We start from the raw sequence: 17,802 nt of genomic DNA on the forward strand, positions 1-17,802 counted from the left end.
TGCCAAGAATGCTACTTTGCCACATGTATGGAAAAGGTAACTTAACTTGTAGGCATCATCCTTCAAATTTGAATTTGCCTTTTTCCATTTTGTTTGGTATGATGCTTCTAAGTGTACTTAGAACATAAGTTTATTCCAGCAAGTTTGATTTTTGAAAAGTTCAGTTTATGCATAAATTGTTGCCAGGCAACATAGCTAGTCAATTTTTGTAGTCAAAATTAATTTGCTTTTGTTTTGTAGGTTCAAAAGATTGAAGTTGACTACGACAAAACATCAAAGCAAGTTGATGTTCATGTTTTAAAAAGAACACTTTGGGTTGCTATACAAGATGTTTGTAGGAACACAAAAATGGTATGCTATTTGCTTTTGTTTCAGAATGTTTGTAAACCTTTGTTCAAATGATTCATTTGATGCTTTCTGATTTCTTTTTAAGGAATTGTCTACAATATATCTGGCTTCAAAGTTCCCTGTGAAGTGGCTTGGTATCAATTAAGAGGCTAGTATTTGTCCTGTTGCACTCGCGTACAACATCATTTATATTTTAGAGACCTAGGTACAATAGACATGAAAAATGATCAGAATGCATATAATTGCTATGATTCTTTCCTATAATGTTTTAACCATCTCAAAGAGTTATGCAAGTATCTCCTTTCTAGTCCAACTGTCCACCAAAAATCTGCTGAAGGATCTGGTTTTTTATGCATTCGTAAAAGATATGGATTTTTTTTTGTTATTGCCATTAATGCTAATCAAGTGAAATGGAAATGCAACCTCTCTTAACTTTGATACACAGTATTCCTTACGATATTGGCAACTTATAGCTTTGAAGCATTCCTTTAAAAGGAAACTCGTTCAAAATGTCTTGAAATGTTTGGTCTAGTGTTTCAGGAATTTTGGAATGCTTCTTGAAAACACACAATAATTTCACGATTGTCCCAGCAATGATCTTAAAAATAATTTTTATATTTGTATATAATTGATTAAATAATCTTGTGTTTTTCCTTTACCAGTTTTGAAGACTCTAATGTTCAAAATTACAGTTCTAGATCAATTTCCATCTAGCAAACTATTTGTGGCCCTGTTTGGTGTGTATATTAAATTTCATTGAGAACATGTACACTTACTCTTGCATATATGGTATTGGTTTTCAAAAATAAAGTGGCTGGTTATTTATTCCATCATGTACAAGCATTTGAACAACAATGGCTACCAAAAATATCAAAATGCTTTCTTGTTTTATGTTTACATTGGTTATTATTTAAAATCAACACTAGATTTCATTTTGAATTAGTCTATTGTCCAAGCCAAGAAAAATTGGAGTAATTTTTTTTGAAATATTCCAGATAAAATGAACAACTTCAATGCTAAGGATTTGACACAACATGTCGCACTTCACGACGACGTGCACACAAGTGTTGTGAGAGAGAGACTATGACACACACACACATAAGAACATCTACCGAAAACTACACCATTGCACAAGCAAGGTGACGACAACGAAAGACTAACAATGGAACCATTTGTCATGATGAATGGTAGAAGAGAGAGAGGAAGGACTACTCCTCGAAGATGATTGGCACATATTACGATCACACCTTCTCACAACTGAGATCAGGATGGTATGAGGGATTCATCAACCTCCAATCTGCATCACATTAGGGCAACCAACTCATGCCCATACACTAACTATACTTGTAGGAGTCCACTAGCTCAACTGCAACCATACAAAATCTTGTTGCAACTTGACAATGCACAAATGGGAGAGTAAAGTCCCTAAATGCCAATTAAATGCAGGAGAAGGCTTAGGACCACCTTAGGCAAGGTTATCTAAGGGTTTCAACCCTTACAAGACATCACAAGAGGCTACAAGACTTCTCTCAGCAAACTAGGTTTTCTCCTTGGTCCTAGGTGCGATGATCGGGTTCTTGTGGATACAAATACACAAACCAATGCAATCGACACCTGTAGAGCTTACTAACAACACACTTGACCGCCTCAGAGGTTCCCTTGACTCTCCAAGCACTTACGACAACTTCAGATCACTCAAATTGCCCATTTGGGGCTTTGAAAACCTTGTCGAACAAGTGCATTGGATGGGGCTGCTCACAATGAACAGGGGCATGCAATTAGGACAATAGCATGTGGTGCGTTGTAGTCCTCTAGGCACATTGGCATCGTCTGGGCGCCCTAGTGTCCTTGTCAACCTAGTCTTTTGTTGTTCTCCTTTTTTTCTGGGTTGGTGTCTTGACTAGTGAGCAAATCGAAGTCAAGGATCGGTCCCATGGATACCATAGACATGTTGGAGTAGACAAAATACCTTGGGGATGCTCGAGGGACACAAAAATGTGAAAAAGGACTAGGGGACAAAGTAGGCAAACTACTCTCTCGTACACTAGGCACCATCGACGCGCACCAAGAGAGGATGGGGAGGGAGACCAACACAATCACAATACCCTAAACTCCTGCCCTAAGCCAGAAGACACCAAGACCAAGAGATGCAACACTTGGACATTTTTACAAGACACACTGGAATGCCTCAAACGGGCTTAGATCAACACTAAATGACTCAAAACTGCTCAAGTTACTACAAGGAGGTATGACAACCTGTTGACGTGTATTTTGTACACAATCATACACAGAATAAAATACCAATAGGCATCTTATCCTCTCTTGAGAAAATAGTCTCTAACTGCTGAAGATTCGCGTAAAGGATCAGTTAGGTAGACTCCAAGGTTCTTTTAGTGGGGTCTCCACATGTGGACAAGCTCCAGTGGTATGATGTGATTTGCTGGAATCACAAGGGGACTTACATGTGATGATTGAACTTCCGATCTGCTTTGCTGGACACAGGCTCCTACTAACTTAGACTTGGAAAAAATGGAAAAAGGATAAGGGCGAAGAGAAGATCTAATCCTAATACTAAGAATGTAGGAGCAATGACTTGATTTTTGATGAAACTCTAACTAGATCTTGTTTTGACATCAATGGAACATCTACACAAGACTAGTGCGATCTTCTAAGGGAGCTTTATGATGTTCAAATCATCACCGCAGGCATAGATACCATCCAAGTTGATGCATATCAATGAAGAGGCAACAAATTGAAATTGAGCTTAGGCTGAATGATCCAGTTGACTACGCAAGGCAAGTTTGCAATCAACAAACTGCTAGTAGTATGGATGTACGAATTCCACCATCAATCAATCACATTTCCTCCATTCATCTAATCATCTACCATCTAAGATTGAAGACTCCACAAGAAACCATGCAAATTGCAAGAAAACGACATATTTCACCATTACTTCAATGAAAATGGAATTTGTTTACAATCAATGGCAACAATTTCTTGCCTTGTCCTCCTATTCTACTCTAATTGCTATTCTATCAACTATATTCTAACTCTTCCAACTATTACCAACCCTCTCTAATCATCCTTTACAAATGAAATGTTTGGGCTTATATAGTGCCCACAATACAATTTGATGGCTTAGATCAATTCAAGATCAATGGCCAAGATTTTACAATGAAAACCCTAATTAGGGTTTGTTACAACCATTACATAACATTTGATGTTTGACCAATGATAAAATTGTATTGCTTGGACACATGTCCCTTTTAGAAAAATTGACCAATGGATAGCCAGGGTAGGTACATCGGAGTTTGTGCCACCTTCCATGAGTTAAGTACATTGAATCTGGACATGCTGAGATGGACTTCACTGATTGGAGAAGTGATGACTAGGACGCCACCTCATTTGACACTTGTAACTTGGTAGATATTCAACTTGATGTTGTTGAGAAGCTATCTTTAATTAACTCTTGTCCTAACTCCTTTTGTCCTTGATGTGCAGGATGACGATGTACCTCGCCTTGGAACGCTGGATTGAAAGGGGTCGCCCATGTCCTGGCTTGATCGTCCCGGCGAAGACCGTCCTTGATCCGGCTTGATTTTCCTTGATGAGATCTCCATTTGATGCCTACACAACATTTCAAAATTAGTAACATGATTTTGCAATACATAACATAAATTAGAGAGCAAAATTTTAGGAAACTTAAAGATAAATCCTTTATTAATCATTTCCTAAAAAAGATTGAGCTAGGAATCAAAATTTCAAAATTCAAAATTAAGGCAATGACGATCAACAATCAAAAACAATAAATCCATATCGCCATACCTCACTAGAGAGCTAACTCTAGAATGCAAAATGAGGAATTTGCCTAGGCAAATTTAAAATTTGAAGCCTTTGACTTGATCTTGAAGGATAATGAACGTCCTCTTTATTAATTCGCCACCCTTGGAATCTTTGATGTGTTCTTCAATGTCCTTGGCAAGTTCGCCTAACTTGAAACTTCAAGTTCGCCTCTCCTTTGGATAGTAGTTTCGCACCACCTTTGATTGAATTCGCTCCTCTTCTTGAATGATAATTTCGCCCTTCCTTTGTATGAAATTCGCTCCTCTTCTTGAATGATAATTTCGCCCTTCCTTTGTATGAAATTCGCTCCTCTTTTGCCTTCTCCAAGTTGCATATGAGAGATGATAAATGATGATGTGAAAATGAAATAAACACCTTCCTTTATAGGCGCTCACCTTCATATTGACCTTAGGCCGACTTTTTGCAAAATATAGCAATTAAAACGATTTTTAAATAAATAATAAAGGCCGACCTCTAAAATACCAAGCGCTCCCTTTTGATTTTTATCAATTAATTAATTAATTATTAATGCCTTACGTTTTTTAATTTGCAAATTTCGATTTTAATAAAGGCAAAAATAATTAATAAAAGATCAACGCCATATTAAATGCTAATTAAATTAGATTTTCAATTTTTTATCGAACTTAGCATTTAAGGAAAATTTGAATTGCTTATTTGGCGCCAAAACTATGAAAATGAGAGGGACGTACCTCATCGCCCTGGTCCCTTGGAGAGGGACAGGAGCGATCCATGATTTTGTCTTGATTTTTGCATTTTTCACGTTCAACTCCTTCATCTCCACGTTCAACATTAATCATCATGATGAGCTCTTCGAATTTGATTGCCTTGCATGCGTTCATGAGTGTCTTTGGATGTTCATCGCCCTGGTCCTTGTCCAAAGGACAGGAGCGATCTTCAAATTTCCACGTTCAATATGCATCCTTTTATCTTCGATCTTCATTGTGATGTCCTCCAAACGTCGTCCCTTGCCTCGCTTAACCTCACCTTGCTTTGATCTTGAAGGAATATGAGTGCTCTTGATAGGATCGCCCTGGTCCTTGTCCAAAGGACAGGAGCGATGTGAGCTTTTTACCTTGATTAGCAATGTTTGGACGTTCAAAACTCTTGTATGTTATCTTCAAACGATGCCTTAGACCTTGCATTACCTTATGAAATCTTGTTCTTACGTAAATCTTGCACAAAATGACCAATGCATCTAACATCGCCCTGGTCCCTTGGAGAGGGACAGGAGCGATCTATGTCCTAGGATGCGAATTTCATCATTGTGACGACCTTTTAATGTTTGTGCTTGCTAAAGACGCCTTGAAATGTCCCTCGCCACCTTGTCTTGACTTGGATCGACCTTGAACTTGCATAGGAAGTAACATCACCATTGTATCGCCCTGGTCCCTTGGAGAGGGACAGGAGCGATCCTCCTTTTGTAGCCTTTATCTCACTTTGTCAGGTTCCAAGTCTATATTCAACGGATTCGTCTTTCTTCACTCCATTCGTTCATGCCTTGACATTGTTTGTAACTTTGCAAGAAAATCAATTATATCAAAAATCGCTCTGGTCCCTTCCTGAGGGACAGGAGCGAACTAGACATTTAGGACCTTTGTGGACGTCCAAAAAATCTTCATTTTGTATTCAATGCGTCCATCTCATGTTCTTCCTTGCTTTTGAACGTACACTTGTCTTGACATTTGCCTGGATTCTGTCTAATGAAGGAAATCGCTCTGGTCCCTGGGAGAGGGACGAGAGCTACAAGGTACCTCGCCCTGGTCCCTTGGAGAGGGACAGGAGCGATTTTGCTCTTGTGGGCCTCATTTCACTTCATCACCTTCGAAAATTATATTCAACGGATTCGCAATGCCTCCTTTCATTCATTCATGCCTTGAGATCGGTTGAAATTTGGCGAGAAAATCATCTACAACAAAAATCGCTCTGGTCCCTTCCTGAGGGACAGGAGCGAACTTAAGCATTTTGGTCCTTTGTTGACGTTTGATAATCTCAGTGTTCCACGGGCGTCCGGGACGGGGGGACGAGGGGACGAGGGGGACGCGTCTCGGGGACGGGGGGACCAAGGGCCTAAATTTGGGGACGGCGGGGGGACGGCGGCGGGGGGGGTGGCGGGGTGGTGGTGCTCATATATATACATATAGTACTTGGAAAACTAGTTTTGAAAAGATGTATAACAGTATAACTGTATAACAGTATAAGAATTAGATTTCAAATGAAACTATAGGAAATACCAAGATTACTTAGATTAGTGATACGTAACTAATTGCTAATTGCTAAAACTAAAAGTAAATAAAATTTGACAAATGAAATTGTCAAATTGGAGATTTCTCATTTCTATCATATGAATATCGAAAAAGGAAAACGAAAAATATGAATATCTGATGCCATTGCAAAGTCTATAATAATAAAGATGATTACATGATTCATCATTACAATGAGTAGCCAAATACAAATACGTGTAGCAATAGCATTACAAAAGAGACGAGTCAAATACAAAATGACAAAACTGAAAAGTGAAAACTCAAACTGTAGCTAATGGAGGCCTCTAATCATCTGCAAACTCCTCCTCACTGGAACTGCTGGACTCCTGAGGATCAAGGTCCCTCAAGCTCACACCAACTAGCCCTGCATCTGAAGTGGTAGGATCATCCTCATCAATCTGTGAAGGCTCCTCTGGCTCTACATCCCATCGTGCCGCTGGACTCTCCTTGTACATAAGTGTCTTGCGGTCAATGAGACGCAAAGCACTATGTACAGCCACAAGCTTCTCGGCTCTCTTAGAGGTAAGTCTGTTCCTCTTAAGAGAGTGGATGAAGCTATATGTAGACCAGTTCCTCTCAGCAGCTGAAGAACTGGAAACCTGGGATAGCAGACGGATGGCTAGAGTGGTGGTCAAAGATTTCGGGCCATGACATTTCCACCACAAAAGTGGGTCCTCCTGTGCCATAATGTCTATATCCATCTTTGCTGCATCTGAATAACCTCTAAGAGTGGCAAATCTTCCCCACTCAGTGCGTATTGTACCGGCATCTCTGGAATCAAACATCTTCTCTATGCACCTAAAGAAACCTGCCTTCACCTCATCATCCTCAATCGGTGTCGTTCTACCCGGTCTAGCCTTGTACCACTTAGGATTCAAGGCAAAGGCAGCCATATGCAAAGGAGTGTTCAACTTGTCCCATCTACTCTGAATGATAGGCCGGATTTGCTCATTGTAGAATGCTAGAGAGGGGTCCTTCACTCGCACAGCAGCCCGCATCTGGCCAAGCATAGAGTCAATGCACTCATACACCTCTCCAAGGTTAGGTGCATCCCCATCCCCATATCTGATCACCTGGAATACTGGAGAAATGATGGAGACAATGTATTTCGTATCAGTCCAAAACACATCACTCTTCACTATCTCCTTCACCCTTCTCCCCTGCTCTGTCTTGGCCTCAGCCCACCTATTCCACTCATTAGTCATAACCATGAGTTGCAATGCCTCTTGCAACTCAATCATTCTCTCCAAGAGAATGAAATAGGATGCATATCTAGTCTCAACTGGTTTCAAGAACTCCTTCTTCGCGAAGGTCCTGAATAGTGCATGTGAAATGTGGTGGTTGCAGATAAACATCTGCACATCTCTCGCATCGGTGACCACTCCTCTAATCCAGTCAATCTTCCCCATGTCCTTGAGTGCATTGTTCATGGCATGCACACAACATGGGGTCCACCAAATGTGTCTATAGGCTGCCTCAACGAGTCTCCCTGCTGCTCTACACACATATGCTGCATCTGTCACTACTTGGACCACATTTTGTGGCCCAACCTCCTCAATAGCCTCCCTGAGGACCTGAAACTGGAAATCAGCATCTTTACGATGCCCTGTACAATCAACTGCTCTAAGGAAGTATGGGCCCTCTGCACATGTGACCATGATGTTGATGAGTGGACGATGGCTAATGTTCGTCCACCCATCCATAACTATGCTGCACCCCAATGCCACCCAACATGCCTTCATCTTCTCCATCAAAATATTGATCTTGGAATAGCTTTTATCCAAGATCGAGGTCCTCATTTTCGTCTCCCCTGGTGGCACATAAGATGGTCCTCCCTTGGCCACCATATCTATCATCTTCCTATAATAAGGAGACCGTGAAACATGAAATGGAATGCCATTGGCAAAGAAGAAATTGCCAATGGATTCATCTATCTCATCTCTCAGCTGCACATTAAACATATCAGCAATGGGGTTGCTCTGTGGTGTATGCAACTTACGTTTCCCAGTCCTGGCAACAGTAGAAGTGGAAGTAGATGGAGATCCAAACATCATTCCTCCCGCCTGCGAAGCATGATAAGTATGTGGCACTGGCACATTCCGGCTGTCGTGAAGTGATGCCCTAGCAGACAAAGTAGTAGGCATTGAAATATTTGTGTCATCTGGAACCCCCCAAAGCCTGTTAAACTCAATTCTGTACTGTATATTTTTGGGTTCCTCCAAAAACTTACAATGTTTCACGCCTTTTCCTCTCCAAAATAGAAAGTGTGCATTCACCCTGCTAATGCTACCGAACCATTCTCTGTCACAAATATTGCACTTCCACTTCCTTGTTCCCCCACTTGAATGTGATGCAGTGCCTTGTACTGATATTTGTGAAGCAAACTGTTTTAGAGGAGACTTAGGATCAAAATGACCCCTAGCATATGGTGCCAACAACTCTGAAGGGCAACCTGTACTAGCTGCTGCACTTGCCATAGAACTAGATTGGGCTCCAGGATCAGCCCCATGGTCACCCCCCTCATTTTCAGGTTCATATTCTGAATCATTCTCACTATGAGAATGGATTTCCATGTTATCTTGACTCGTGCCTTGGGAGCTCATTGTGAAATTTTCAAATTGACACTGCATTTCACAAAATAAAAATAAAAATAAAAATAAAATCAGCCTTGTTTAACAATATATTTTTAAATTTTTAAATTTTTTTTCCTATTCATCTCAAAATGAGATTTGATGTTGAATCTTGAGGGCAAAATGATGAATCATTTTGCCCTCAAGATTCAACATCAAACCTCATTTTGAGTCTTTAGATGAATAGGGAAAAAAAATTAAAAAAACCAAAAATGACATAGAACAATGAAAATCAGAAAGTAAAACAAACAAAAAAACAAGAAGAAGTTGAAAAACCCTACCTTGTGCTTGAAAAATCTCTCCAAAATGTAGAAGAATCTTCTTCTTCCTCTTCTTCTTGCTTCTTCTAGCTCCTATCACACTTGTAGTCACTTTTCTCACCTCTTCAATCAATCTTCTTCAAGCTGTTCCTCCTCTTCAAGCTGCTGGAAAAAAAATCAGTTTTGCATAATGAGAGTGAAATCCAAACTAAACATGTTTTTGTGTTGTTTTGGGGGGTGGGGTGGGGCCCACGTCCAATTAGGGTTACCCCTTAACCCCCCCCAAAAAGCACATGTCATAAAAATTTAAAAAAAAAATGAAAACTGCGCTTTTTATCCCGTGCGAACGCGGGAGATGCCTGGGCGTCCCCCCGTCCCTCGAGAGACGTCTGGGCGTCTCTCGAGGGACGGGGGGACGCCCAGGCGTCTCCCACGGAGACGCCCAGATGTCCCCCAGGAGACGCCCAGACGTCTCCGCGTCGGGGACGTCTCCCCGTCCCGGCGGAGTTTGGGTGGCGGTGGCGGGACGGCGGGGGACGTCGCGTCCCCATCCCCGCGTCCCCGAGACGTCTCTGACGGGGGGACGCGCCCAAAAATGGGGGGGACGCGTCCCCGTGGTTCACTGGATAATCTTCAATTTGTCTTCAACGGGTTCGATTGACCTCCTTTCTTGCCTTCGAACATAAAATTTGCTTGATCTTTGCCCAGATCGTACCTTATGAAGAATTTCGCTCTGGTCCCTTGGTGAGGGACAGGAGCGAATTTGACCCTCTAGGCAAAAACTTCATCATTTCATTGTTTTTGATCAAGTCTGGATGCTCTATCATGCTCATTTCGTCCTTCACCATGCCTTTGATGTCTCGATTCGTCCAAACAAGGTCAGGAATGGCTTAACTAAGCATTTTCGCTCTGGACCCTTGGTGAGGGACACGAGCGATTCGCCTTGGTCCCTTGGAGAGGGACAGGAGCGCATTTCGCTCTGGACCCTTGGAGAAGGACACGAGCAAAATTTGACTTTTCGCACTCTTGATCAGGACAATTTTAATGGAATATAACATTTAAGTATGACTTATACTTTAAGTTATATTCCATATATACTTTCAGGATGTTTGAGAGTGGTTTCAGACCTCCAGGAGTTATATTGCAAAATCTAGTTTTTGGAGGTTTGTCAGTTTCCAGACTTAGTCAAATTTCAGGATCAGGATCTTACTCAAGCCGGACTTGTTATCCTGTTGATCTCCCCGACAGTGCTTCAAGTTATATTCATTTGATAAAATGCACCTCTTTGGACCTTTTCACATCGTCAAGACGTTAAAATCTTGCAAGGACAAAGCAAAATTGGATTTGTAGCTCCGGTCCTTCACTGAGGGACAGGAGCGATTTTTCCCCTGGAGGCATTTCTGTGCTCATGAAAATCTTCAATTTATATTCAATGGAAAGATCTCGCCTTTCTCCATCACTTCCAATTTGTAATTCATCTTGACCCTGCAGGAATAGTAAGATATTTGAAAACGAGCTCCCGTCCTTCACTGAGGGACAGGAGCGATTTTGCTCCTACAGGCCAAAATAACATGATTTTAGACATTTTAACACTTCACAAGGCGAAAACAAATCAATTCCAATGCCCAGGATTAAAATCAAAAAGGTCAAAATTTGGTCAAAAATATTCAATCGGACAAAATTTCACATTTCACTTTCAACACTTAGACAAATTAAAGCTCTGCATCAACATTCCAATTGAAAATTAGACCATTTTGGCGAATTCATTGCATTCAAAATTTGCATCCTAGAAAAGGAAATTCAAAAAGCTCCCAAAACCGACTGGATTCAAACCAAAACCCTAAAAAGCAAAGCGAAAACGAGCAAAAAACATGGGTCCCCATTTGCAATGGGGCGATGTGTGAAAACGTCACAACACAACCTCGTGAGGAGACTACAACACCCTCCAAGACAACTCAAGACACCATTAAGTTTATTATAGATTCTAAAACAAATTGATTGAGTGTGGATGATGATGAGGAATGAAAATAATCACTCCTAAACATATACATCAATACATATCTGGAATATGACATGGATTCTAAAACAAATTGATTGAGTGTGGATGATGATGAGGAATGAAAATAATCACTCCTATATTCTCCAGAAATAGAGTAGGTCAGCCATCAAGTACACCGGCAACTATAAAATTTGAACAGTGATCATGGGTGGAAAAAAAATCCACAAATAAAGGTACAAAAGTCAGACTTCCAGAAACAATACAAGTGCTGGGAAGTTAGGAGAGAAATGAAAACATAGGCAAAAATATTGGGGATCAGAGGTCGGTTATAATACAAGACTCAACTAAAGAGTGAGGTGTTGGGGATAACAGGCATGACAAGATGGAGAAGTTTGACGAATACAACAATAGACAGGTAATAGATGGAAGGCATGATAGGATGGAGAAGTTCAAAACTTTGTCAGGAAGAAGGGAAGAGCAGGGTTTGGAAGGAAAAACATACTTAGGGAGGGAAAACACACATCAGATGGAAACAGGGAAGATGCAAGAATAGAGCTAATATTTACAGATTGAGATTGACTGGGAAAATGGGACATGAGAAAATAGACAACCCTTGTAAAATACAAAAAATTAAAATGGTTAAAATGGACAAATTCGTTCTGGAATTTGTCAATGCCATCATGTTTGACATGGGTTCTCCCAAGTTCATATGACGAACCCATAGGCAAAATAGCATCCTATGGTTTTATCCCCATTTGCACCTGACTAGGATAAGGATTTGGAGTGGATTGTACCTGGACCTGCAAGGTAACGGGGATGAACCAGTAACATAAACATAAAGTATGTTTGTTCTCTTGCTAATATAATTTTATATTTAACTTTATTGTGTGTATGTGTAACTTACGGCTAAACCTTGCCATGTTGAAACTGGAAAAAAAATTTCTGGGCCTGTATCAAACACACATGCACTGACAATTAAGAATGTTTGGTGACTATGGTTCTGTAAATAATAGCACGTATCTTAGTGTAAAAAATGGGATTAATTAACATGTAATGATCAAGTATGTTTTGTTCTAGGAAGTGATTTTTTCAAGAGCATTGTCTCCTTTGATACAATCTGAGGATTATTTTTTGATCTGAGTCAATGTCCTTCAAAAAATATTTTCCAAGCAACATTTTGATAGCCTTTCAAATGCTAAAAATGTCTCCACTTTTTATTTTGTTTTTTATTCTATATAAAGTTAAACTCAAAATGTTTTTTCACCTCTGATGCATATATCTCATAGAATTACAATCTTACGTAATTGCATGAAATTTAACTTTGGCCTTAGATTCCTTTAAACTTGGATTAGCCTGGGTTTATGTAGTATGTTTTGATACTGTTGTTAGTTTGGGAAGATGGACATGCACAAGAGGTAGGTGCCAAATGCTTTTGTTGTTGTCATTGCTGTCCTTGTCAATATTGTTGCTATCATCTTCAATTCGCTGCTGCTGTGATTGTCCTTGTCCTTGACGTTGTTTATTGTTCTTGTCATTGTTGTTTGTTGTTGTCTATGTCATTCTCAATGTTGACATAGGCATTGTTGTCTTTGTTATTGTTGTCACAGTCATTGTTGTTTTTGTACCTCCTTTTGTCATTGGTACACAGAAGAGGTTGTGGTTTGCTCACCTATGACTTAATAGCTAAGTTGCCGATACGGGTAAGTGGGTACAGTATGCCGATACGGCAATTTTTTTGGGAGGGGGTTTGGGTACGTTTGTACAAAAAATATAAAAATCATATATATATACATATACGCAGCCTAAAAAGTAGAAACAAAAATTAAATTTAGAATCTCAAATATCATCAATGATTAATTTAAAGTGAAAATGATTAATAATTATGAAAGTAAACATATAACGAGATTAATATATTACCAAACTTTTAAATTACAAAATAATTAAAATATTCGTATTTAATTTAATACTAATACAAATATTTAATTTTAATTTGTATTAGTATTAAATTAAATACAAATGTTTTAATTATTTTGTAATTTAAAAGTTTGTAAAAATATCATTATAACATATATGATATATGTTTACTTAATAATTATGAGCAATTTTATATTTACTTTAAATTAAATTTAAATATTTAAGATTTTTTTTTTTTTTTTTTTGATTAGTAAGAGGTCAAAGCCAAAAATTTTATTAATCATTTTTAAATTTTACATTATTCCACTCGTGTGGGCACCAGTAGGAAAGAGTGGAGGCGAGAAAACCTCTGGCCTTACTCGGGACCGTAGTCCAGATAATCTCTACATCTATATACAAATAATCACAGATTCTGAATAATACATTAGCACCCCGGGCTAGGGTGAGCAAGTGGGAGGATATTTTCTCTCCCTTACAAGCCCTTATTTACAATATTCAGTTATCACCGAACACCTTGAACTTTGTCTTTGAGTTTGAGCTTTGATTGCTTATAGTTCCTATTATTTGTTTCAGCGTATTACCTACCAAAAAAAAACAAAAAAAAAAACAAAACTTAGAGTTATGTTTAAAGTTGGTGTTAGGTTAGACTTAGTTTAAATCTTTAGTTTATTATTATAATTTTTTTAAAAATCCTGAAAAAAAAAAATATTTAAGATTTATTATTATATAAATATAAATCATTAATTGATAAAAATCTAAAATTAAACTTAATAAACTAATAAAATAAACAAGCAAATAAAAATAAGTCAACCTATAATCATATTGTGTAGCAAAAATTTGACACAAATTAAAAAATTGAAACTTACCCGGTCGTGGTCTCTCGTTCCTTGCCATTGCTCAGCTCCTGTTTGCACAACTGCTCTTGCCACAGGAGAAAAACGGCTGCTCTCACCGCAGCACAGGAGAAAATGTGCCTGTGTCATGCCTTGTTCGCCTGCGTCGTGCTCAGTTTGTGCCCAAATCGTGCCCTTTCTTCTTGCTATCCGCCACAACACAGGAGAAAACAAAAAAATGTGTTTTCTAACTTTTCGTTTTAGCCTTTTAGGGTTTACACGATCCGTTTTCATTCCAAAAATTGGAAAAAAAACCCTCGAAAATCATGTCTGACTTTGATTCATTAAAAAAAGGTGACGGAATCGCCATGTGTACCCCAGATGCGTCGGGATTCGTGGTTGAAAAGGCAGAAACGTTTCAGGAGGAAAATGAAAGAACCCTGTCCGAATCCCGGGATTCCAAAACGATTCAGGATCTGAAACGAATCGTACCTGGATACGGCATAAATCATGGACGAATCGGTAACCTAGCTTAATAAATATGATGCTAGCCAATAACATCTAATGTTTGACCATTAACATTATATATCATTACAATTAGCACTGCAAATCATGTATTCTGTTATTAAGCTAACAATTTGAATATTTGCCTTGCTTGTTTCGATAGAGTTTCAGTAATATGCATTGAGTATAGGCTGAGGTTGATATAATTAGTATTTTGGAATTCATTATAATATACCCAAAGTGTACAATTAAAATGATAGTCTAATGCCTTATGCCAGGAAATTCACTCAGTATGCCAGGAAACTCGCTCAGTCAATGAGTCTGAAAGAAACAAAGTTGTGGGTGAAAAATTAGTATTCATACTCCAGTTTATTGGTAATATGCAGGAAGTGAAGGTTGATTCTACAGATTGTTTTTTTAAAATTTTTAACTTTCATCTTTGCTTAGGTAACTTGCAAGCTGAGTCCTGCAACAAAGCTCAGGAGTTTTCTCTGCAGACTTGATTGTTGATTGATTGAAAGGATTCACCATCAGTTAGTTAAAATTGATGCAATTATGAAACTGACTACTTATCAAGGTCACTGTGGCCTGGTTTTAAAAAGTAAAAACATAAAAATCATACTGTGCTTTGCCAAATGGAAAAGCGCAGTTTTTTACCAAGTTTTATGAATATCCAGCAGTTTTTAATCTCCCAAAGAAATATTGAGTAATTGAATTCTATTTATAATTTTGGTTTTCTAATTCCTGATCCTGAATAATGCTACTATGATCAAAATAGAGTAATGTGTTCTCTTAATTCATTTATACTTTTGACCCGGAGCTATGAACCGCTTCAGTCACAAATGGAGGACCTCATCCCCACACTTCACTTGATCAAACCCACAAGCGCAATGGCCCAGCAAAGGAACAAGGTTTGTGAGTTCTGTGGCCCAGCAGGGATTTGCACCTTGGTGGCTGCTTCACCAACAAAGTGTTTTAACCGCGACACTACACATCTGAAGACAATATATTGTTTTTTTAATTGCAACAGCGATTCCTTGATTGATACCATTTATGTAGTGTACCATCCAGCTCTCTGTATAAGTAAATGTGCGATCTTTGTTTTTTTGAAGAAATGCATATTAGTTATTATATAACATCAACTTAACACAGGGTTCTCTCTCCTTGCAAAGCAAAGGACTAGACGATGTTTTTCATTAAGTGTTTTATGTGAATGTGTAGTCTTATTGACTTCTTAATACTTCAGGTGTTTTTGACTTTTTCCTGTTGTTTTTATCAGTTATTGACCTTCATCTTCTTGTAAATCTGAGGACTGAAGTATTATTTTCATTTATCTCACCTGCATAATTGCCTTTTTTGACAGGTTAAGGGGCAAAAATCTAAAACTGTAACATCATTTCAGGCACTACTCAGCAACTTTCCTGCAGATTGCCCAGCTGCTGCACCTGAGGATATATCAGTGCATCTGTGTTTCATCTGCTTACTACATTTAGCTAATGAGCATTGTTTAAGCATCCAAGATCACTCGAGTCTAGATGACCTTTCCATCCAAATACCAGTTGAGTCACTGAAGTAAGCAATTGTTGGAATCTACGATATGATATGCTCACTTTTCTATTTTGTGGATTATTTCAGTTGAAAATCAGGCTCATTCTTTGCAAGATAAGGTCTTGCATTCTGTACCATATTCTTTGGGTAGTAATCTCAGTGCCTGTAACAATGTCTTAGATGTGCACGTTATCTGGAGATTGTGGAAACTAGAATTTATAATTATTTTTACATTTTCATGGGAGAATCGAAAAGGCTTCCCCATATCTTCATAAATGAAACCAGCTTTTAGTGGATTTACAAACTGCAAATATTTGGCATAAAATTGGTTTATTTTTACATTAATAATTTGGAATTTTGCCGTATAGGCTTCATATCTTGTTTTGAGCCTCCAATAGGTTTACTCGCTAACATTTTGTAGGAGTCTCTCTACAAGGAGCAACGAGATTTCGCGTGTTTTAACATGTTTGACATAGCTGGCAGATAATTGCTGGATCTCACACAATTACATGTGATTGTGTGGCACATTCTGGAGTTAGTAGGGAAGGGAAAATGAGAACATGAAGCAACGAGGTTCTAATTATGTGGTTTATGTTCCAAGAGGTGTTGGGATTCAACACGTGCCCTGTGAGGAATCAAGGGTCAGTCTTAAACTTTAGATATTTGCAGATCTTTTCCGAGTCTGACGCTCAGTGCTTGTTAGTCTACTGAAAAACATTAAGCCCACAACCCTAACCCTTCAACATTGATTTCTAAGTTATCTATTCAACCTTCCTATTGCCTCTAATAGTCCATTCATTAAATGAACCTTTATTTTTTATTGTCACTACTTGTAGTGGGGGTTTCTCTGGTTTGCTTTACATTTGACCACCTGTATATTATTTTGAGGTGTCCTTTCAATTTTCATGTCTCAGTCTGATAGTATTCGATAGAGTAGATTCATGAGTATTAATGCGACAAGGAAATTGAAAAGAATCCCCAAATAGAGGTGTTCATGAAGAGCGAGGGAGACCCTATACAACTAATGGTTCATTTAATGAATGTGTAATCAGAGGAAATAGGAAGGTTGAAGGATTGTGAACTTCAAAGACAATGTGTAAGGGTTAAGGCCTAGAGCGTTCATCTTGTAATGCTTTCTCTTGGACAATAGCAGCTCTTTTATTTGAATTGCTTTTAATCTTGGATTAACACTTGATTTGACTAAGCACAATTTGCCTCATATTTAACAAATACATAGGACATAAGATGAAGAATCTCTCATTTCTTCTTTAATAAAATCAATTGTTGCATGTAGCTTCCGTTTTTAAAGCTGACCACAGAAGAAACCTGTTGTTGGCAATGTTTAGCCTCAATGGCCATCATAGCAATAGCATCAGTAACGACTGAGAAACTTCTTACCTCAACAATTCAGCAGTTTAGCCTTTCCCCTCAAGTAGCATATGTGATACACAGATGTGGTTCCCTGTATTAATTCTAGGACTAAAAATTTCCTCGCACCATACACGTTTATCATGTACCTTAGTTGTCTTGTACAATGGAATATCATTACCAAAGAGGCATTATTCATATCATACACATTTATTATGAACCTTGCTGATTCTCTCTAAGAGAGAATATCATGATCAAATAGAGCATTCTTCA

General features: G+C 38.6%; 2 protein-coding genes across 3 annotated transcripts in view; one reads left to right on the top strand and one right to left on the bottom strand.

The window, feature by feature from the left end:
* LOC131070465 (condensin complex subunit 2) overlaps positions 1–16,537 on the top strand; it is a 57,470-nt gene extending 40,933 nt beyond the window's left edge. For both annotated transcript variants that reach the window (XM_058006028.2, XM_058006027.2), the window contains exons 12-13: positions 241–351; positions 15,977–16,537. In XM_058006028.2, coding sequence (XP_057862011.2) covers positions 241–351; positions 15,977–16,189 — 324 coding nt within the window. In that variant the 3' untranslated portion in view covers positions 16,190–16,537. The remainder of the gene's footprint in view (positions 1–240; positions 352–15,976) is intronic.
* On the bottom strand, positions 6,549–9,685 carry LOC131874641 (uncharacterized). The gene is made up of 2 exons (XM_059218382.1): positions 9,385–9,685; positions 6,549–9,097 (listed from the first exon to the last, which is right to left on the bottom strand). The coding sequence occupies exon 2, from the start codon at positions 9,074–9,076 to the stop codon at positions 6,758–6,760; it is 2,319 nt and encodes a 772-aa protein (XP_059074365.1). The 5' UTR covers positions 9,077–9,097; positions 9,385–9,685; the 3' UTR covers positions 6,549–6,757.
* Positions 16,538–17,802: the final 1,265 nt, after the last annotated feature.

The sequence above is a fragment of the Cryptomeria japonica genome, chromosome 3 (genome assembly GCF_030272615.1).
Source record: "Cryptomeria japonica chromosome 3, Sugi_1.0, whole genome shotgun sequence".
NCBI lineage: Eukaryota > Viridiplantae > Streptophyta > Pinopsida > Cupressales > Cupressaceae > Cryptomeria > Cryptomeria japonica.

Coding starts and splice junctions, on each gene's coding strand:
- LOC131874641 (XM_059218382.1), bottom strand. CDS start 9,076: ATGAGCTCCCAAGGCACGAGTCAAGATAACATGGAAATCCATTCTCAT.